This window comes from Anser anser (genome assembly GCF_964211835.1).
Source record: "Anser anser genome assembly, chromosome: 7".
Taxonomy (NCBI): Eukaryota; Metazoa; Chordata; class Aves; order Anseriformes; family Anatidae; genus Anser; species Anser anser.
The window spans coordinates 18642794-18663988 of NC_139727.1; the positions used below are offsets into that span (position 1 = coordinate 18642794).

A 21195-nucleotide genomic window follows, 5' to 3' on the forward strand; every position below is an offset into this window, starting at 1 on the left:
TTCTGTGGTTTTGAGAGAAGAAAAATGCATTTGTATATCACTTGTACCTGAGCATGCCATCTAACTGATATTTCATAACAGATGCAACTGTAGCAAATTTTACAGCCTTAAATGTCTTTCAGTAGCAGACATTAATCAGACAAGGATGGGTTATTTTATGGCCTTGAATTGTCTTTATTGTTTATAGCTTCTTCACTAAAATGCCATGCTCTATTTCTTACCAGAAGTTCACAAAGTATGTTTGTCCTTAGGAAATCAGTTTTATGTTCAATTAAATTGGGCATCTGCAAATCCCATTAAGCATAGTGGTACGGTACAAGAAGACGGTTTCATTTTGCAGAGGTAGGGTTAGTGGCAGTAGTTATTTGTACATTTTCTATTACAAAGTGGCTACTTTTTGCCTGTCTGGATTACTGTGTAGTATCTTCAGCAAGAATAGTACTGCTTCTACACATGCAGTGTAGTTTGGGAGCACTGGAGAGGTTTAGTTCTGAAGTACTTTCTGGATGAACAGGTCCTCTTTCTGGGCTGCGTTAGTTACAGTTTTACAGTATGAAGGTAAAGACAAGCCTAAAGTAATCTCTTTTGTAGTGCTGTTAGATTATGAGCTGTTGTGTTAACGCCAAAATTTTGATTGTCTTCGAGTGGGGAAAAAAAAAAAAGATTTAAAAGTGAAAAGTTACCAGTGATTTAGAAAAAAATGGGAAATACTGTCACTGAGATCACAACAAGATCGAGGATCTTACAAGCCCCGAGAAATAGCAGTCTGCTTCTCTTCTGATCAGCCGTAACTGCTCTTTCAGATCTGTCTGGCAGCATCTCAAAGGCACAACTGTATGTCCGTTCCTCGAGTCTCAAGTGCACAACCTGCAGGAAAGCAATATTATTTTTCACCTAATGAGCTTGAGCACACGAGCAATTAAGACAACATAATTGAATGAAGCTAATCAGGAAGACACAGAAGCTTGCCTCCGGGATGCTGCTCAAGTCAATTGCTCCTCATATCTCCAGTTTTATCTGTTCAGTTAATAACACCAATGGGTATAGTGGCACGGGCTGGTGATTTCACAGCTCCGGGGAATTAGAGGTTTTGTTTTGTTTTTAGGACTTGGTCTTTTTCTGCTGCTAAAGAGGTAGTGATTAACAGGTGATGAGAGTCTCTGCTGGCTAATGACAGCCTGGGTGCTCAAAGAAACGGTGATGGAGGCTACTGTACTTTATTTGTCTTCGAATTGCTCAGTACACAAACCGCCAATGAAGCCAGAGGCTTACAGGCATGGTCCCCACACAGTTCCGTAGAATCACTGAACCGCTTGTCTGGCAATTAAAATAGTTACGAGTACACTGCCAAGGCAAGATAAACAGAGTGAATGGCTTCAGATGATCAACTGTTTTCTTAGTTATACAGTAATAGACTTGCAATGAAGCAGATTCTTAATCCCCCTTCCCCCCATATTAAATCATTTGCTAGTTAACATAAAAAATCATACTTTGTAATAAAGCACATAGCTGTGTTTCAGCTGTTTTTCTAACAGTCCTTGTGGGTACAACCTTTCTATAATTAAGTACGAGAGGTATGAGAAAATGTCCTATCTGCTTGTTCTTCCAGTACAATCAATGGCTTGGGATTTATTTTCAGCTGTGCATCTAGCTAATACAAAATTAATCAAGCTCTCCATTACAGTCAGCCTGGGTATGGAGTAGAAGCTGAGTACTTCTGTGTCACTGTGCTGATACTCTATCAGCGTCTGCTTGCTAGATAAAATCAAAAAAAAAGGGGGGGGGGCTCAAATGGACTGGGGAGGGGAATAGTCTTTGGCACTAGTGGATGCTAAGAATGCATTTGAAGCCTACAGAAATATCTGTGCAGTTGATGTATCATCTTCAGGGTTCTCTTAAGTGCTGTCTCTTAGGTGGAAACCTTACGGGAAGAATTTGAAAGCTCCCTGTATTCTTATATTTCTAGCTGTAGAAATGAAGCTGAGTCCAGCTTGAAGGCATCATTTCTGTCCTCCTGCTTATGGGCCTCTATGTAGTCTGTTTTCAAATTATTATTATATTTCTGCAATTTAAGAAAAAAACATGCCCTCTTTTCTGCCCTTCCTTGCTGATGTAAAACTTGCCTGAATACATACCTAGGTTGGACTGACTTAACAAGTCCGCCTACTAATACTTGTCCTTTTTGGTAAAATGCCATTTAAAAATCTGTGTCTATGTATTTATTTGGAGAGGAAAGAGGAATTGCTGATGGGATGATGCTGATACCCCTTTAGCACCTCTAGTTTTTCACGGGGTCTGAAACACTGAGAAGAACGTACGAGAATATCAATTTTTGTTTCTGCTTTCAAATATCTTCTTGGAGTTTTTATTTCAAATTTTGATAGTCTTTGCAGTAAGAAGTTGAACTTCTGCATTTTATGTTGTTACCTGTTCTCATTATTAGCACCGGTAGTAGTTGATTTGTTAACTGTTATGTTATTTCTTTGGTATTTGACATCTCAGGAAGCACAAATGTACCAACGTCATGTTTGTTTTAGGAAAAGGTAATGTTTTCCAATCTCCTCACCTCTCCCAGAGGGTAGTGGAAGATAGAGATTTTGATGGTAATTGGTGTGTCCTATAAGATGTTTCTTTTTAAAAATATTTTCTAGATAGGTAAAAATTCAGAAGTAAATATTTTGAGGGCTTGGAGTCACATTGCAAGCGATATGAAATGTCTTTTCCAATATAGCAGAAATATCCTGACTCTGTTTTCTTGCATGTTAGCTGTTGTTTGATGATAAAGGTTTCAGACAGCTGGAAAACAAAAATTCGTACTTTCTGAAGTGCATGAGTTTCGGGAAGAAGTCTTTCAAAGCTCGGAGATGCCATGCGTTGGTGTTGTGGGCGCTGTCTCTTGGGGGTGCTTGGATGCTCAGAGAATCCTCTGCAGGTGGGTGTTGGTGATCACTGTCTGCCGAGGGGTGGGCTTATGCAGGCCTTTAGTCTCATCCCATTACTCTTTTGTTGCTGCTCTTCTACAGCAGAGAGGCCTAAAGCTTTAAATTCATTAAAGTAAAATTTACGTTAGTTTAAAGACAAAACGAGGTTTGTGTTTTTATGCCAAAGTATGAGGAAAATCTTGCAAAAGGAAGAGAGGCTACAGAAAAATTCTTTCAGCTCATAACATAGCTCATTAAGTAGATGCTTCATGTAAGAGGCTTCAGTTATACCTTCGTGGGTTTTGTATATTAGAAAAAGCTGTTTCTAAAACACATTTTGAAGAAAGGATCAGCTTTTCACAAACTTTGTATCCCCTCCACCCTGCATTTTTCAGGCAAATCATGTTTTGACCTGGGAAATGTATTGTGAATTTACTGGCAAGTATAAATAATAAACTGCAGGACTGGGAGGACACGCTGTGTAAGAAAAAGGTACAATTACCTCTGTATATGGAAAAAGTTTAATTATAAATTAAGATTGCATTGGTTTTTGCTTAAGAAAATTGGTATCAAAAGTGTGCATTTAACCAGAAGAAAAACAAATATTTTGTAGCTATTCAACGTGAAAGCCCTTATTGCTTTTGTAATTAACGTGGGTTCAGGCTGTTTAGACACAGGCTGGGACTGGTGTGCAGAAAGCAGTTCAGACTTCAATTACTGAATCCTTTGGACCATAATTTATTAAACAGATACTTCAAAGGATGACTCTTTCTGTGAAGCCTTATTACTTGGTATTTTTCATAGATGAGGAACATGCAAGTGGACAGGACTGTCAGTCAGATGGCGGGTAGGAGTCGCATGGTGTCTTAAAGATGCCTTTGCCTTTTTTCAGTACAGGGCCTTTTGTCTGCAACTTGAGAGCCTGCTTTTGGCTGTCAGCTCTCTACCTTTTCCTCCAAGGTGGGAGGCAGTGTTTTCCAGATCGTTGGCTAATAGCATTTTGCACAGGTGAACATGTTTCAACATTGGCTGTGCAAAGTGTGGTAACTTCATGAAGCCACAGGAACTTGATTACTAGTGAAAAGTTGATTTACATGCTGTTTCCTGCGTTTTGTCAGTACAAATACTTGGAAATATGCTTAAAAAACCTTCAGGCTTCATCCTTTTTATGGCCTGTTGATTTCTTTTGTCACTAATGTTAGATACATCATCTCCTATTTGAATTATCTGAAGCTTTCCGGTTTTGGGACCAAAGCACAGTGTCTGTCTTCAAGACCGTGTTCACCGATAATTAAATCGTCGTTTAGTTGAGGCATACCATCTCTAAATGTGAGACCCTCCAGGTCAGTCATGCAGGTTGTTTGCAAGCAGGGTTTGGGGTCACTCTGGCATGAGCAAGATGATCCTAGGGAGTTCTGTGGCCATAGGACCCAGCAGCTTCATCCCCACAGCACAGGGCTGCGTTTGCCAGGATTTAGTGCAAAAGGAGGAAACTGGCACCGTGCTGCTCATCAAATTCAGCTGTTGAAGTCTGCTTTGGCTGGCTGCTGGGTGAGTGCTGAAGGAGCTGGAAGGGGAAGGTGCATTCAGGGAAGGAGGCCGCGGCAGGGCATCGCTCTGCCGAGCAGCACAGCAGCGTCCTCTCCTTCTGGCACTGCTGCGTGGTGCCTTGATTACATCGCAGGAAGATGTTGATCAACATGGAGTTCGTTACAGATGTCACAAGGAAGATATTTATAGGCACAAGATGTAAATGTTCGCAAAATTGCTTGTTAATGGCCCGAAACACAAACAATCCTGGGAGCGCAGCTTGGCTCGCAGAGCCTGCTTTCAGCAGAGGTAGGCAGTGGGTTACCTGCCCTGGCTGTGCCACGCCTGGGACGTGAGTGGGACTCGCCTGAGCTGCTGCAATACTCAGGGCAGCAATATTGCAGCTCAGCAAGGGGGAGGTGGCTGATGAGCAGCAAAGCCAGCTTCTTGTTAGGCTACGTAAGGGCTCTGTCAACTCGGCTCTTGTGTTTTGCTGTAAGGGATGTGGATGTTGATGTTTACAGTGTCTGAGGTGAAGGTGTCTTTTTTTCCTTGAATCTTTAAAATACAAAGGGGGCTTGAGATTTTCCATCAATACAGTTTTTTCTAGCGTATTTTATAACACGTTGCTTTTTTAAAGAGCGTTGCTGAGACCGTGATCTCATAATAACACAATTCAGTGGTATTCACAGATGGTAATACTTAAAAAAATTTCATCATCTTTAAAAATGAGAATATTCCTGGGTGTATAGAAACATTTAACGATGTTTTTTTTTCTGAACTTCACCTTACTCTTCCTATTCACGCTTCTTTCCTTTGTCCCAGCTAATCCCGCTAAATTCTGTGGAAGATACAAACTTGAGATTTCTGTGTCTGTTGCATACAAAAAGAGTACTGCACTGAAAGGGGGAGAAACTGCTCAGGGAAAGATGAGAAACCTGATAACTCAACGTGATTTCTGTGGCAATGACCTTGATACTGAGCCTGAAGTCTAAAAATCACAAAGAAACCATTTAGGAAAATGGGACGGCTGGATGTTCTTAGCTCAGTTATAGGCAGAGCTTAGCTGTCCCCTCTCCCATGTTTCAGTTTATTAAATGCTCTTCCTATTTTACTTGCACATAAAGAAGTTTCATCGACAGTACAGGCTTCCACCTGCTTTTTCTGATTTGCTCCTACTAGTATTTTGTCTGCTTTTATACAGTAGCGAAAGCTGCTGCAGCTTTAAAACTTGCTTGTGGTATCTGGATTCAGTTTAATCTAAATAGTAAATATTTTTTCACTTTCCTGTATAAGATTGTCTTAAATGCATCAGTCGTAATAGGGAAAATGGAATTTCAGAAATACTGAAAACAGTGAAATTTTAGTGCTCAGTGTATAGCCATGGTTAGAAGCAGATTGAGTCAACTTTTAAAATTTTAGCATGTCTGAAGATGTTACAGCTTTCCTTGATTCATTCAGTGCATTTTCATGGTCTTAAAAATTACTTTTGGTTAATAGCAGTTTTAGGTGCTTCTTGGCATAGCATCATGTTTTTTGTGTTTTACAGTGTTTGGGGACACAAGTATGATTTTTTAAAAGGCTCTGTCAACTCCAAAACTGCTTGTAAAATGGAAATTGTTTCAATCTGAAAGAATATTGCTCAAAAGATCAATGGTACTGCATTTTTGTAAAGCAGTAAAAATAAAATACCAATACATAGCACTTGTAGGGCAATTTTCACGTATAAAACCCTTTATAGGTATTATATCTGTATGAAAATGTTTGAAGAATGGAGAAATAAAGCTTCCAAATAAATCAGCTGTTGGGGATGCGTATTCTGTATGAGAACATGTTTTCTGAGGCTATGTGAACAAGAGCTTAGAATAATACTCAGACTTACGTCTCTTTTTGTGCTTTATTATCTGTCAGCATTGCCTTTTCTTCTGTTAAAAAAACAAACCCAAATGAGTCTACAGTCAGACTTGAGCATTTGGATCGTCTTTCACCTGAGTATTTGAATCTGAGCTATGAATTTTACAGTAGTGCTTAGCTGAGCCATTAATTTGCAGTCTGAATCAAAGCACAGAAATTCAGTGTAATTTTTAGAAGTATCACAAATGCATTTGAATCAAACTCAAGTTTGCTGTCGTTCCTTCCCAGTTCCAACAATTAGAGATGTCTATCAGGAAGAGCTCTAAATAGTCTGTGAAAGCCCTTCTTATGCTATTTTCAATACAGAGCAATTGCAGCACAAGCCTGCTAATGTAAAGGTTATGCCAAGCTTATCCTAAATTGCACAGCTGTAGTTCTGAATTCAGCAACACAGGAAACAAGACAGGACATTTTCTCCTTAAATTGGGTTGCTTAGTTACTCGGTTAGCTTAAATGTATGGTTCTATGTAGCTCTTTATTAGCAGCCGTGTTCTGTAAATCGAGGTGTTTAGAGAGACCCTTTCATGGCTTTTTCCTGTGAGCGTTCCCTGCTGAAAGAGCAGTGGAAGTGCAAAACGTGGAGGTATAAGTGTGAGATTTTTCAACGGACTGTTTGCTTAATGAGCAATTTGGGCATTGCTGAGAATAAAGCACATCTGTAAGCAGAATGCATGGTTCAGAAGATTTAAGTGTGAAGTGTTGTGACCTCAGCTGGTGCTACAGACTCTTAGAATTTCATTTCTTTTATTTCCTGTATCTCCAATGTAAGAAAACAAACAAACAAACAAATGAAAGACAGAGAACACTCCATGACTTTCCCTGCACGTCACAAACCCCCGGAGCTCTGCTGGGGATTTCTGCAAAGCCCACGGGCTTGGGGTTTCAGGGTATGCATTGATACTCTGGTGTGTGAACCACTTGGCTCTCTTGAAGCAGACTCGGTCAGCAGGCCCTGCCATCTCCAGCCACCTCAGTGGTTCCCAAGCAGCCCTCGTGGCACTTTCTGTTCTGGCGAGGTTTTAATTAATCCATTAGTGCAGTGTTTTAGCTTTCTTCCATAGTACATCTTTTGTACGGCACGTGCATGAACTCCCTGTAATTTCCAGTCAGTGATCAGGCAGATACCACGTATCTAGTTTTTCATTGATCCAGTCTCATTAGTTTGTGATTTAATATGGCTGTAGTATTGACACTGATTCAGGCTTGAGGACTGGACTTCAGTGGGTTCTAGCTGTACATCTCTTAAGGGTTTTATGTGCCTAAAAGTCACAGAATAAATGAAACTAAAGACTTTGCATACTTTGACTTTTTAAAAACTCTTCACCACCCCTCTATTTTCTTTCTCAACATGGATGGAAATGGTCAGAATAGGAGAAATGCTTGAAATCAAGACTGCTGCCTGACGTTTGCTGCTGTCGCTGAACTGAGGGGTGCTGCTGAATGCTGAGTGTTTCCTTTGGGTTTAGGATCACAGCACGTTTTGGGGTGCGAGTGGTAGTGACTAGGTTCAAAGTAAGCTTGCTCTAATATGTTGCAGATGCAAAGCACTTGAGTGGATTCAGAAAGTTTGGACAAATTCACACCAAAAAAAATCCGTTAAGAGGTAGTGTTGTGTTCTTGGAATATTGCTTGTACGTTGTGCTTGCAGATAGGCTAAAAGATTTTCCTGCTGAAAGAACCTAACTTTATTCAGTGTATCACAGTTATCAGGCCTTAATTCTGTTCTTTGAGTTCAACGCTTTATAGGAAAGCTGTTTTATGGTACACATCACCTTTCAAAATGTTTTCCACGTGGATTAAATGTACATGCTAATTATTGGCTAACTGTTCAGTTTAATGTTCCAGACGTCATTAGTGCAGCAGAAGTGCCTGAAAGCTGAACACGCAGTAATTGTATGGTGAGGTTTTCTGGCTCGGGTAAAAGACATAGGCAAGTACTGGATGGATACTGGAAAGTAATAGAGCCTTCTACAGCCTCTGATGGCATTTAGAGTCTGGTCTTTTGTTCCAGTGACAAAGAATGAAAATACTGTCTTGTGTTCTGCCACCAAATAGAATAATTTCCTTCCACAGTTACTGAGTAGAACTTCATTAAATACGGTCTTTCAAATCAGGCTGCAAATCTGCTAGGACTGAGTCAGTCTTCTGAGATTGTCTGTGGTTGTATGTCCTGTGACTGTTTTTTATTTAAAAAAAAAAAAAATCTAGTTACATCTGAATATTTGAAAGCAAAATTGAATACAGAATAAAATGTAAAATACTGTAGAGTACTAATTGGGTATTTTTGAAACAGCTGGAGGAAGAGTTGATGATTAGCAAATTGAAGTGGATGTTTTTCTAGCTTTAATTTCAGGAGCGCCTGGGAGGAGATGAGTTATCTCGGGAAATAACTTCCCTGGGAAGGCTCGGGCGGGCTGCTCGTTCAGAGGCCAGTGCTGCTCTCCCTGCAGGCTGTTCCCTCGGGGCAGGGAGACTCCCCTGGCCTTGAGACTGCCTTTGTGAAGTTCTCCTTGAGTTTTGCGATGTCACTGGAAACACCCAGACCCTTTAGTAAATGCCGTGGGAGATTGCATTTTGGTTATAGTCACTGAAATTTGTAGGAAGGCTTTTTGTGGGGCAAGCTGTTTTCATCACTGAACTTCCACATAACCAGTGTGATGGCAGGCCTTGCAGTCTTGATTTAATGATTACAGCAGCCAACTTCAGACACTGCTCCCAGCTAATTCCAATGTTTTATTTAGCTTGAATTTGAAGGTCTGCGAAATATCAGTGGGTATTCGGATGGGGAGTGGATGGGGTGGCTCTCCAGTGGCAGAGGATGGGATTATTCGGGTTGCCGGCTCATGCTGTTTGACCTTGCTGAGCATCTTACCTAGAGCCTTGATTGAGGGATTCCTCTGAGCCATCTCATTAAAAATAATTAGAAATTAAAATAATGAAAAAGAGCTATCAGAAACCAAATGGATCTAAGCCACGTAACTGTTCCATGAAGCGTTTGTTAAATGGATTTTGAGTTCGCTCCCAAGGAGGCAGGCACTTTGTCTGCCTTTGCCTTGATCATGTACTGGTAAAGCAAAAACACTAGTTAGAGGGAGCAGTGAAGTTAATGACAGGAACAGAAATGCTTTCCTGCAGGCTTTCAGGAAAGCCTTCCTAGCTTGTTGTTTCACTTGCCTGATGGCTACTGCCTTTTCTGTGATGTGCCTGGGTGGGAGGACGCTGCTGCATCGCGAGTACATTCACCAGTGCTGCTGCTTAAACAAGAAATATGATTGTATTGGGATAACCGGAGGTAGGGAAGCTCATTTAGAATATGGCCTTTTCTGCCGTTTTTAAGTGAGCTCAATTCAGGATGATTTGACTTCTGTGACCATTCCATTATGCCCAGGAATTTCAAGGACAAGTGGCTTTTTGTTGAGAGCGGAGAACAAATACCTGGAGAGCAAACAGATGGTGCTTCAGCATCGCACTTTTGCAGGCGCTTCTGGTGGAGTGGAGGTACCTTGAGAAACAGCCTCTGCCTGTAGGGGGCTGATGGGCAAGGGCCTCCTGTGGAAGAAATCCCATGATGGAGAGAAACTCTTCTGTCTCAGCTATTGCACTAGTCTTATAAACATTTTTTTGTTGTTAGCTAGGTAAGCATCAGTGTTATGTTATAATCATCTGCAGCTTGAATCAGAAGAGTTGGAAACATCTCTGTTTTATATGGAGGCCCATAATCAAATGTAAGGCACTTTAAAACAAAGCAAACAACAACAAAAAGAATCAGAAAAAAGTGGTGTGTAAACATTTCCTTTGTAAGTCAGCTTTGGTGCTGCAATTATCTGTGCTTGTTTCTGTTGAATAAAGCAATCTATTACTGTTGAAGCAATTTCTGTTGAGGAACATTTATATAAAATTCAAGAGAAATTGAAACTCCTAATATTGCTGAGAACCATTTCATGTGATCCCTTTCTTAAGAAAATTAGGGTAGGTTTTGAAAATGTTGAACTGTTTCTTTTTCTACTGTCTCTGCGGGAAGGGTGTTCCAGGGTCCGCTATGTTCACACCCCGTGTCAGAGCTGCTGCACCTGCACAGAGCCAAGGACGACTTCTGCTCCCAGGGAGCAGCAGGAGTGAAGGGGACGCAGCCAGGATGGCTGGCCCAGGCTTCAGCCCAAAGATGTTTGTCGTGTACTCGGTATTTTCCACAAGGCCCGTCTGGTGCGTGGTGATAAAACACAGTATCTGAGCTTGTTGACTGTGTTTGGCAAGAAAATAAATGTACCTCCCATGTATTTAAAACATGGGACTCATCTTTAAAGGCTGAAGTTGAATTTGTCTGCCTTGGAATTGGAAATTTATGTAACGCTGCAATTTTAGGGTAATCTGTTGAGTGTATGCTGATGAATGCGGAACTAAGCAAGTCTAAGGCGTTATTAGGCTCTGTCTTTGGAGGAAGTGGAGGGGTGATAGACATCCTAAAATGCAGTCTGGTATTTGGTTAGTGCTGGTGTGGCTGAAATAATATAAAATGATCATCTGTAAACTGTTATCTGTGCAACAAAGCTGCATTTGTTGAGATTTTTTTTATTGGTGCCATCACTATGATCCTCAGCTAGAATTTCTTCTATGCATCCTGTTTTTTTCCTTCCCCAGCTGTAGAATTAGTTTTTGCTATTACTCTAATCTGTTCTTTTGACTGAAATTTATCTCATGACAAATTTAATTCCTTCACCTGCCCACACTTGCAGTAATTCCTCTGCAAATCACCAAACTCCACTGTACAGTGTACCTTTTCTCTGAGATTTTTTTAATCCAGATTTCAGCGCCGAGTATTCATTTTAATCAAAGCAATTATGTGTGGTGTGTTTACAATTCTGAAAATCCTGATGCATTTGGTGGAACGCCAATCCCATGAAAAGGCTGCTGTAGCACGATTGATCTGTAATTTCAATACTTTGCGTAGTGAGAATTCAGCTCAAGGCTGTGGGGGTTGTGAACCCTGATCTGGGTGACATTTTCACAGAGGCACCCAGCAAGGGGAAAACGCCAGTGCAGAAATAGAGACAATGGGGAAAAAGCTCATTTGGTTTTACAAAAAGTCACGATCGTTCTTTTGGTAAGGAATATGTAATATTCGGGGTTAAAAATTGTCCCTGCTTTGGATTTCTGTGTGGTTATGTGCGCAGTGGTCACTGTTGGGTGACAAATGGCAGACCCTTCCCGAAAACAGCCTTGGTATGTTTGTATTGGTGGGCTTTTAGCACTAACAGAGTTTGTTGAAGGGTTGTTCTGTTAGCCAAACTGTAAAGTTCTTGAAAATTATAACAAATAGATAAAAAATATCTCTGGAAAAGGTTGGGGTTGTATCAGTTATGGTCCTGTTATTTTTATAGCATCCAGCGAAAATAATAAAAGCAGGAAAAATTCTGTGTTTCATGTGGATATGCAAATGGTACTTATCTTTGCACAAACGTGCTCCTAGCAATGAAAGCTATAATGACATGGAAGGTGAATTTCGTTGAGGTGCTCTGTTTCCTCTGTTAATGCCACAAACAAACAAACAAAAAAACTATAAATATGTAACTTTTCTGTATCAAGCTGGAGCACATGAGAATACAAAGAGAGCATTTGCTCAGTGAACAAACATACGTAGATTTCTTAGGATAACAAACGAAGCTGTACATGTGTACATGAAACCACCAGCAGTGTCACAGCTGAACGGCTGGGAGTGTGCGCACCCACACCAGCTCTCTGCCTTTCATCTTCGCAGAAAGGTTTGCCTCTGTGGCTTTTGGAAAATCCAAATAACACTGATTACACGGTGACGGTGTTATTGTTGGTAATAATTCAGGTGGTGTTCAGGCTGCTCATAAATATTACGAGTCTCAAAGACGCATGCTGTCAGTTGTGGTGCGCTCACTGTTGAGAAGTTTGGTCTTGCAGCTGCGCTTGTCAGCTGAAGAACAAAGCTGTCAGTGCAAGAAATCATCGTGCCATGGGGATGCCCTTCGGGGGCCTCACCTGAAGAGACATCTGGATAAATGCAGCACTGTTTTCATCTTCCTCCATAGGTTCGGTCTGTGCTGGGGCAGTTGCAGCCTGTAATTAGCAGCTGTGCAATTCTGTTGAAGTCAGCGAGTGTGTCATTTTTCCTGCAGGCTGGGAAATTGTGTTTTACCTCGTCTTGCTGCTGCATTTAATTTACAGATGATTTTCTATTGGGATATTGTGTAAAGTGTTTAGACCTCTCCAAAAAATCCAGTGCTGCTTTCCCTGGATCGGTATGAAGCTCTGCGTAGCTGCCTTTGTGGCCTGGCCCCTGCGAGGAGGACAAAGTTCTTTGTGCTGAAAGGGCAAGGAGAAATGTTTTCCCTTATCATGCTGTTCTAGTGGTACTGTGAGGCCCTTTAAAAATGAGAAGCACCTCTTAATTAACATTTTTTCCTACTGGGGTTGAAGAGGTAATATTTTTCTTCTGTTTAATATAGAAAACCAAATTGTTTGCAAAATCCACTTATTACAAGTAGTATACATACTTTTGAATATTGTAGGACTACACCTATGCCTTTGCTAGCTCTGCATGTACTGCTTTGTCTTTGAAGCTATCGTTTCTGTAAAGCAACAAAATCTTACTTATTTTCTTTCATTATTCTGCTCTGCTTCCATTGATGCCTCTAAACTTTTGACTCCAGACTGGCAATATGAGGGTAAGATGGCACAATGAAACTTCCTGAACATTGCTTGTCTGTTCTTAATTTTTATTTTCCTTTGAATGTTATTAAAATTCTGTTCACTTCCTTTAAATCTTTTTGTTGCAATTAAATTCAAATTATGTTTGTTTCTGCTGTGAAGCTTTAATTATGATTTATATGTTTTAATTATTCCTTTGTTTTTTTTCTTTGGGATAAATTATTGTCCTGTTATATCTGTCCTGAGGGAACTCTGCTTCACTGTGCTCCCTGGTAGCATCTCCAGAGCAAGACGTGGACATGTTCTAGTGTAGCCAGCAAACTGTGTTGTGGGTACATGGCAAGAATTTGGTGCGTGTAGTCATGACATGGGAAGAAAGCTCCCCTAAGAGAGAATACAGCAAAGCATATTAAGCTTACACTGCTTAATTGTTAGTTTTAGATATGGATCAGCATCTGAGACTTTAAATCCTCCGTCATCAGATTCTCCTTTGCCTTAAAGTTTATCTGAATAATGGATAAATTAAGAGATCAGATTTTGATCCATCACACTTCAGTGATGCTTGTCTTCAGTATGCTGAATATCGTGACTTGTTTTGAAAAACAAACAACCCACAAAACAAGCAAACAAACAAAAACCCAAGGTCCTTTCTCTGGAATCAGAAATAACTTCTTTTTTTTAATCTTTATAGATTGCAAATTGGCCAGAACAGGTCCTCCAGCCACAATAGTTCCTATCGATGAAGAGAGTCGTAACGGTGAGTGCATCTCTGTTCTCCGGGACACCCCTTTGGGTTCCCCACGGTCGCTGGTGAGGGTGTGGAGGCTCCCAGCTGCTTTTCTGAAGCCTGGGAAGAGCATTATTGTTGTTGTCTTCTGGGTTTCCCATGCAGCTTTTAGAAGGTTCCTTGTTTCTTTCAGTCTAAGATTTGGTAGTGGATACCTCTGAAGCAGCAGAACTTGTTTACAGGTACTCATGTAAACTCTGAGAGAAAAATGAATTATAGTTATTTTATTCATTTGTCAAACCGTACACTTCTTTAATTTTTGATCTTTGGTCTCAGCATTTCTGTAATGCAGCATACTGTAACGTGATGATGTGTTTGCTCCCTGTTAATGTCACGTTGTACAGGTGGCTGTTACTCTTTGATATTACTACTTTTCACTAATTTTTATTCAGTGTTTTTTTTCTCCTTTTTATTGTTTTTAATTTAGTTAGTTAGGCACAGTTGAGTGTAGCATGTGTGGCTAACCTTTGTCACACATGGGCGCAATGAAATGCTGAACCAAGTCTGGGTCATGCTGGTGAAACGTCTCTGCTGTTATCCCTGGGCAAACTGCTTGGTATTGGAGTTGCTTGCATTCCAACAGATAAAAATATGCATTTTTTTCTGGTAACAGAAACAAAGAAAAAATGATGTCAGTAGTGTTTAATACACCTGTATGCTGAGTAACCCAGTTTCTACTGGACAGGCTTTTAGCATCAGACTATCTTCTTCCTCTGTGCTGATTTTTCTTGCAGTCATCAGTCATGTCTGCTGAAAATAAGAAATGATGGCCGTAGCAAAATGAAATTCCGCTGGTAATTGTGTCCATGTACTGAGTGGGATTCTTGTTTTTCCTTTTTCCACATGTAATCTGAATGCCATAAAAGTAATTTACGTAGTGCAGTATTAATTTTAGTAGAAGCAATATCATGTTTGTGTCATGGTTATATAAAATGGAAAAAAAAAGTCTTAGAGCATTTAGGTGGCGTGTGATCACAACATATATGGTTGTTCTTACCATTTAATTGTAGAACTTGTGTGTGAAGTCTGTAATTCAGTTTTAGTAAATTATGGTGAAAATAGATGCATACGCTACCTAAATAGTTCAGGGGTCAGCAGTCATTGTCTTTTTCATCTTTTTTCCAGTTTTGTACTATAGAAGTAGTCATGGGATTTGACGCTTGTGAAATAACTGTATCTGTGCCACCTTGTTGGGAAGGTGTCGAGTACTCCTGTTTACACAAAGGTAGCACTGACACTTTTTCTTATGTTCTAGCAGCACTTGAGTTGCATATGTGAAGAATGGTGGGATAAATAGTGGGAAAAAAAAAGAGGAAATTTAAAGTTTGAGTGTAGTCACTTGAAGTATGAATAAAAATGTGGAGAAATAAGTTTGTGTCCCTCTAATTGGTAGTTGTTTCTCAGCTGGACTTTGTTTCTCATCTTTTGAATATTTGAGTCAGTGCTTCCTAAATATTTAATATTTCTACTCAAATGTAACTGGCCTACAAGACAGATTGTTGAATAGGATACGTTGTGGAGAGGTGTGTTTTTCCTAAAAGCTTTGTTTGTCTCTGCAGTGATTTAATATATCTATTTCACTGTGAATTCCTATGAGCCATTAATTCCCCATTAAAGAAGTCAAATGGGAAGTAGAAACTTCAATTCGCATTGCAGATAATGGAAGCGACACACCTCATCTGTAAGCCACAATATGTATTAAATAAACGAATCTCCTGGGAAGCCAGCTCTTGAATTGAAATGCCCTTATTGTTTAGCTGTCATTGTTGAAGGGGTAGGTTGTGTCCTCCCCTACTGCCCTGTGTGGCCGAGATTAATGAAGGTCGAATATACCTGATAACAGTGTAGAGGCTCAGCTGTCAAGTCAGTGCTACCACTTCTTTACTTCATATTAAATGGTTCTTTTTCCATAAGTCTTGCTTTAGCTGGCGGTAGGTATTTTGAAACAGACAGGCCCAGCAAAGGATGTGGTGCTGCTACCAGCAGGTTGTTTTCTGGCTCGGAGTGCACCCCTCCAGATGTCCTAGGGTTCAGTGGGAGTGCTGTAGTTTGTGTGGATCCACGCCGAACAAAGGGTATGCTTGGACCCGAGTGTGTATCGAGGAGTTAGGGACTGTCGGGCAGTAGCGTGTGACAGTGACAGATGGGGTAATGAGTGCAAGCAGCAGGCTGAGGGCTGAGGCATCCCATCAGTTTAATGCGTTTGACAAGTAGGAGTATATTGGGGGACGGGTAAAGAATCCCAGGAGTGGTGAACTTCACATTTCTTGAGGTATTAATGATTTTTTTTTCCACTTTTTCTTTGTTTAAATGAATGGGTTGTATGACTCGATGGTCTTAAAGGCAAAATTAAATGCTTCTAGATGTATGGGGGTTTCTTTCAGTCAGAGAATTATGTTCATCGATTAGTATCTTTTTTCCTTTACTGAAATGGAGACTTTAAAACATTTTAGGTTTTATTCTAGAAATTGAGAATATTGCATGGGCAATTGTCGGAAGTGTTAACGCAGCTTTGTAGAGGACAGCTGTACTGAGTAATTTAAGATGTGTTGTTGCATTTTGTTCAGAGGGCTGGAGCATCACTGGGGGAGCTCTGGGTCTTCAGCCTGGAGAAGAGAAGGCCCCAGGAGACCTCACAGCGGCCTGCCCGTGCCTAAAGGGGGCTGCAGGAAAGCTGGGGAGGGACTCTGTGTCAGGGGGTGTAGGGATAGGACAGGGGGGAATGGTTTTAAACTAAAAGAGGGGAGGGTTAGGTTAGATAGGAGGAAGAAACTCTTTACTCTGAGGGTGGTGAGGCCCTGCCCCAGGCTGCCCAGAGGAGCTGTGGCTTATGTCAGAAGAAGGCATTAAGACGGCTTTTGCCACTTGTAGCTTCCAACTTAATGGTAGCTGGAGTTTCAGCGGAATTGTGCTGCTGCTGTGTATGGAGGCAGGCAATCTGCAGAACGGTGATCCAAAGTAGTAAATAGGAAGCACCAATCCAGGTGTGCTCCTGGGTAGGTTAGAGCTTATGAATTATTTCTTTGGGCCGATAGCTGTGTAAAACCCAAATACTGTTTCTGGCTCTGGGACTGTTGCTTAAGCATCAGCGGAGGCTACCTTACAGTGATGGTGAACAACTGAGAGTTCCTTGTACTTCAGACTTATGTGTTTGGATTTTTGTTGCTGTAACTGCACCCCAAAAAGAACCATGTGTGCTTTTTTCCCCTAAGGTGGGTTTAGTCAAGTTACCTACTAGCCAGTATCGTAGCCAGATGCCAGCACAGAAATCAGGATAACTTAGATGAATTTCACCCAAATGTGAAGAGCAACGTACATGGTGTCTTGATAATGCATTCACAACAAAACCTCTGTAGCCATAAAGATCGTGTTTGTCTTCTTGCCCGTCCTAGGTAACTCAGTGAACATTCTTCTGTTCTGTTCTTTTTCTTCCTTTATACTCTTGAGACGATATAGAGTGTTAATGGATGTTGGACGTTTGCTGCAGATTACGTGTTCTTTTCTCTCTGTACTTGCGTCTCTGCAGTCTCATTGGGGATTTTGGTATTTGTGCAAACGCAGGTAAGGGCACGAATGAGTCTCACGGGCAATGCAGGGTTTGATAGTGTTTGAGTACCTCTTCATCTTCCCACTGTTTGGGTATGGGTCTTCTGTCAGCCTGGCTTCCTGGGGAGGCGGAGGATGTGTGATCACTCTACATGCAAGTCCCAATAACACCCTGCAGAGGGGCACTAAATGGCAAGTGGGGCGCAAATGTGCAGAGGAACACAGGCTATGGTTGGTTTGTTTGTTTTTCTGCTACTGTAGGACCAATTTATTTTCAGTTTAATTGTATGAAATGTTGGAAGAATGGACTTGATTACTGAAGCGCTTTGACAGTATGTCTGAAAATTTCCATGCTGTAGCAAAGTATTTTTGTTTTTCAGGGACAACTGACAGGGATTGAAGAAAATGTTTCTAGAGGCATAAAATCTCTAGCCTCTCTTCTGAGAAAGGCTTCAATTGTACTAATACATTTCCTATGGACTGTGTGAAGGCTTCTAAGCTGCCATTATTTAATGAAATTTTCAGTGACAACTGGTATGGGCTGGAACTGAACTAATGAGCCTTAAAGAGTAAGGGTCCTGCTGCCTATCCCCCCATATGTCGATTCCACTCTGACTGCCATGAGCCATTTTGGCTACGGGGAGAAATGGATTTAGTGAAATAAAGTTTTCTTATTAGAAAGTTGCTGTGGTTAAACACAAATGTGTTGAAAATAACATTTATTAAGAGCTACAACTTCATGGTCTTTTCCTGCCTTTCCCTTCTGTTTCAGAAAAAGGATGAATTAAGGAGTCGAAGGATGAGAAGGTTCTTTCTTCAGCATCATAGTATTTTCTAATACATCTTTCTTACAGAAGTGATGTCTTTGACATTATTGCTATTTCAAATTTTCTTTCCTGAGAATTTTTTGGTTTTGCAGATGAATTCTAAACATGCCAGCAAGGCTATGTAACTGGATCAAAATACCATTTAAAGGGATTTTGCTTTTTTAACATGAGAAAGTCCACTGCAAGTGAGTCGTATGCTTGGGTTGTTTAAACCAAGCATGTTTTTTCAGCAAATACTCAAATTCATTTTTGAGAGGTGTTTTGCTGTGCTACATCCGAAGAGCTGATGAGTTAGAATTAGTGGTGCTAAAATACAGAGATTCATCTCAGCTTTTGGCCCTGTAAAAGGTGTAGCAGGGAGAGCAGGCTGAGATGAGATGTGCCAGATGTACAGACGAGTTGAATGTGCTCGTGTCTGTAGTATGTTCCCGTCACTCTCTTAACGTGTATGGTGAATCTACAAACCAGCATTAAAATAGAAGACAGTTCTGTAAAATTTTGCAGCATCTAAGTAAAAGCTCACACCTATTTTGCATACTAAAAAGTAGAATCACAGGATCACAGCACAATTTGGGTTGGAAGGGCCCTTAAAGCGCCCCCTGCACCCAGCGCAGGCTGCCCCCAGCCCCATCCAGCCTGGCCTTGGGCACTGCCAGGGATGGGGCACCCACAGCTCCTCAGGCAGCCTGGGACAGGGCCTCACCGCCCTCAGAGTAAAGAGTTTCTTCCTTATATCTAATCTAGCCCTACCCTCTTTTAGTTTAAAGCCATACCCCCTTGTCCTATCCCTACACCCCTGGCACAGAGTCCCTCCCCAGCTTTCCTACAGCCCCCTTCAGGCATGGGCAGACCGCTGTGAGGTCTCCTGGGGCCTTCTCTTCTCCATGCCGAACACTCCCAGCTCCCTCAGCGTGGCTTCAGAGCAGAGGGGCTCCAGCTCCTGTTTGTCCTTGTGGCCTCCTCTGGACTCTCTTCAATATCTCCACATCCTTCTGGTTCTGGCGCCCCAGAGCTGAACACAGCACTGCAGGTAAAAAGTAGAAGAGTGCACCTTGGTCTCCCAGTTGATCTCCTCCTTCTGTCAGGACAAGCAAAGTGGGAAGGAAGGAAGGAACGGCTCATCTCATGGTAGCATAGCACACCATCCTGGAGGACCTCAGCAGGGGAAGGCAACAGTCCAACCATGGTGAACAGAGTTGTCTGTTGAAGGCTTCCATTTATTGCACACAGCCTCACGTGTCTGTAGGCCCCCCCGGTCTTTTATATCACACGTAAGACTTGCTCCTTTGACTTCTTGCTCTGCCTGCAGTCTCTCTCTGCAGTGCTCTCCTCCACTGGCACCCCGTGCATCAAACACAGCCTGCTGGCCTGCCCGCTGCAGCTAGCGGTGCTGACCAGCGGTGAGATGAGCCAGTTAACACTCAGCTGGGGGGTGAAGTTATAAATAAGGTGAGCTGAGGACAGGCTTGTGTACTCAGCACCTGAGCAAGACTTAAAGCTATTCCGGGAGGATTAACAGGACTGAAATAGGGCAGAGCTTTCAGCTGCAGCTCTGGGTTTCTTGCAGCAGGAGGGAAGACTTGATTTTCTTTTAAGCTGTACAGATGCTAGCACGTTGCATAGAGATGTTAGAATCTATCAAGTTATATGTTCCCGTAAGTTATAATTTACTGTCTTAGCAAGCCTCTGAATCTTCAACTTGAAAACAAGGTGTTTTCAGCTATTTCCCATTGTTTAAGAGTGAGCTTTATGTATCATGAAGAAAAGAAAAATAGTGTTTGTTTTCCTATTTCAGGTGATTTTGAGAAAAGGTAGTCTCTCAAGTCTGGGATGCGTGGGAATGGAGAAGGGTCCAAGCTGAAATCTACTGTAATTCTTAATTGATTTTCTTAGTTACCCCATAAAGTTAATTTGCAGACTCTTTGCATTCAACTTTCAGTTAGCAAGCTATTTCTTGGTAACAATTAACAATTACATTTTTGTAATAGATGAAAATCAAGTGATGAGCGTATGTTATTGCTCATGTGAAACGTTTCCAGAGAGAAACTGCTTCAGTCGATTTCTAATCTACATTTTGCAATTGTCTACATGCATACGTGTCCACACATAATATTTACTCAAATCTACAGACAACTGTAAAGCTTTATAAAGTCTTTGTGAGCATTTTTTCCAACTGTGGAAAGCATTCATTTTCAAATATATCGTCACCAAGCTTGAATCTGATTTCCATAGCACTGGAAACATGGTATGTCATTTATACATATGATAAGGGTAAATTAAGTTATTGCAGCCAATAAATAGAACTTTGAATGAATTATTACCTTGCAGAGCAAGGGAGAGAAGAGCTCAATCAACTTTGCTTCTAAACCATCAGCTTGTCTTCAGTTGTAAAAGTAATAGTTCTTACTGCACAGATAGTGAGTGCAATGTTCTCTGATCACATTGGTAAATCTGCATCCCTCGGTGAGTCTACATGCTTGTCTGCCAAGGGTGTAGGGGTAGCACTTAGCTGCTGATACAGTCTAGATGGCTAATAAGATTGTAGTGTTGGGCATCAGCAGTATTTTGCTGAATTCGTCTGTGCTGCTGCTGTTCATTAATACTTGGTCTGTATTAGATTATCTAGCAATACCAATTTGAGCTGGATCAGGCCCAGGCACATAATAACACTTTGTCAAATTCGAACATGCAGTACGGAGTTTATTCTGGCTTTGTGTTTTTATATAGGAAGAAAGGTGATACATTAAATGTAATGCAATCTGCCAGATTAAGTAATGCCTGTCAGAAGAAGTTACCCTTCTGCAATGTTGTGAACAAATCCTAACAAGATGTGTGGATTTGACTTGTTTATGCTGTGTGGCTGCACAGGGTTGGGGCTGCTACTACAGACTGAAGACTGAATCTACCGTGCTGCAGAGTGCTAGGCAGAGTGACCCCTTCTTCCCCCCGTGGCTCTGGTGGTATGGGCTGATGGTCAGACCACCCAAAGGAAGCC

At 41.3% G+C, this 21195-nt stretch overlaps 1 protein-coding gene across 29 annotated transcripts in view; it reads left to right on the forward strand.

The window, feature by feature from the left end:
* The window catches only part of PCDH15 (protocadherin related 15), a 535558-nt gene that overhangs the window by 193428 nt on the left and 320935 nt on the right, over positions 1 to 21195 (forward strand). For 28 of the 29 annotated variants that reach the window (XM_083844291.1, XM_083844317.1, XM_083844318.1 and 25 more), the window contains one exon: positions 13732 to 13797. The exons of the other annotated variant lie outside the window; for it this stretch is intronic. In XM_083844291.1, the coding sequence (XP_083700417.1) occupies positions 13732 to 13797 (66 nt within the window). The remainder of the gene's footprint in view (positions 1 to 13731; positions 13798 to 21195) is intronic. 29 annotated transcript variants of the gene reach the window in all.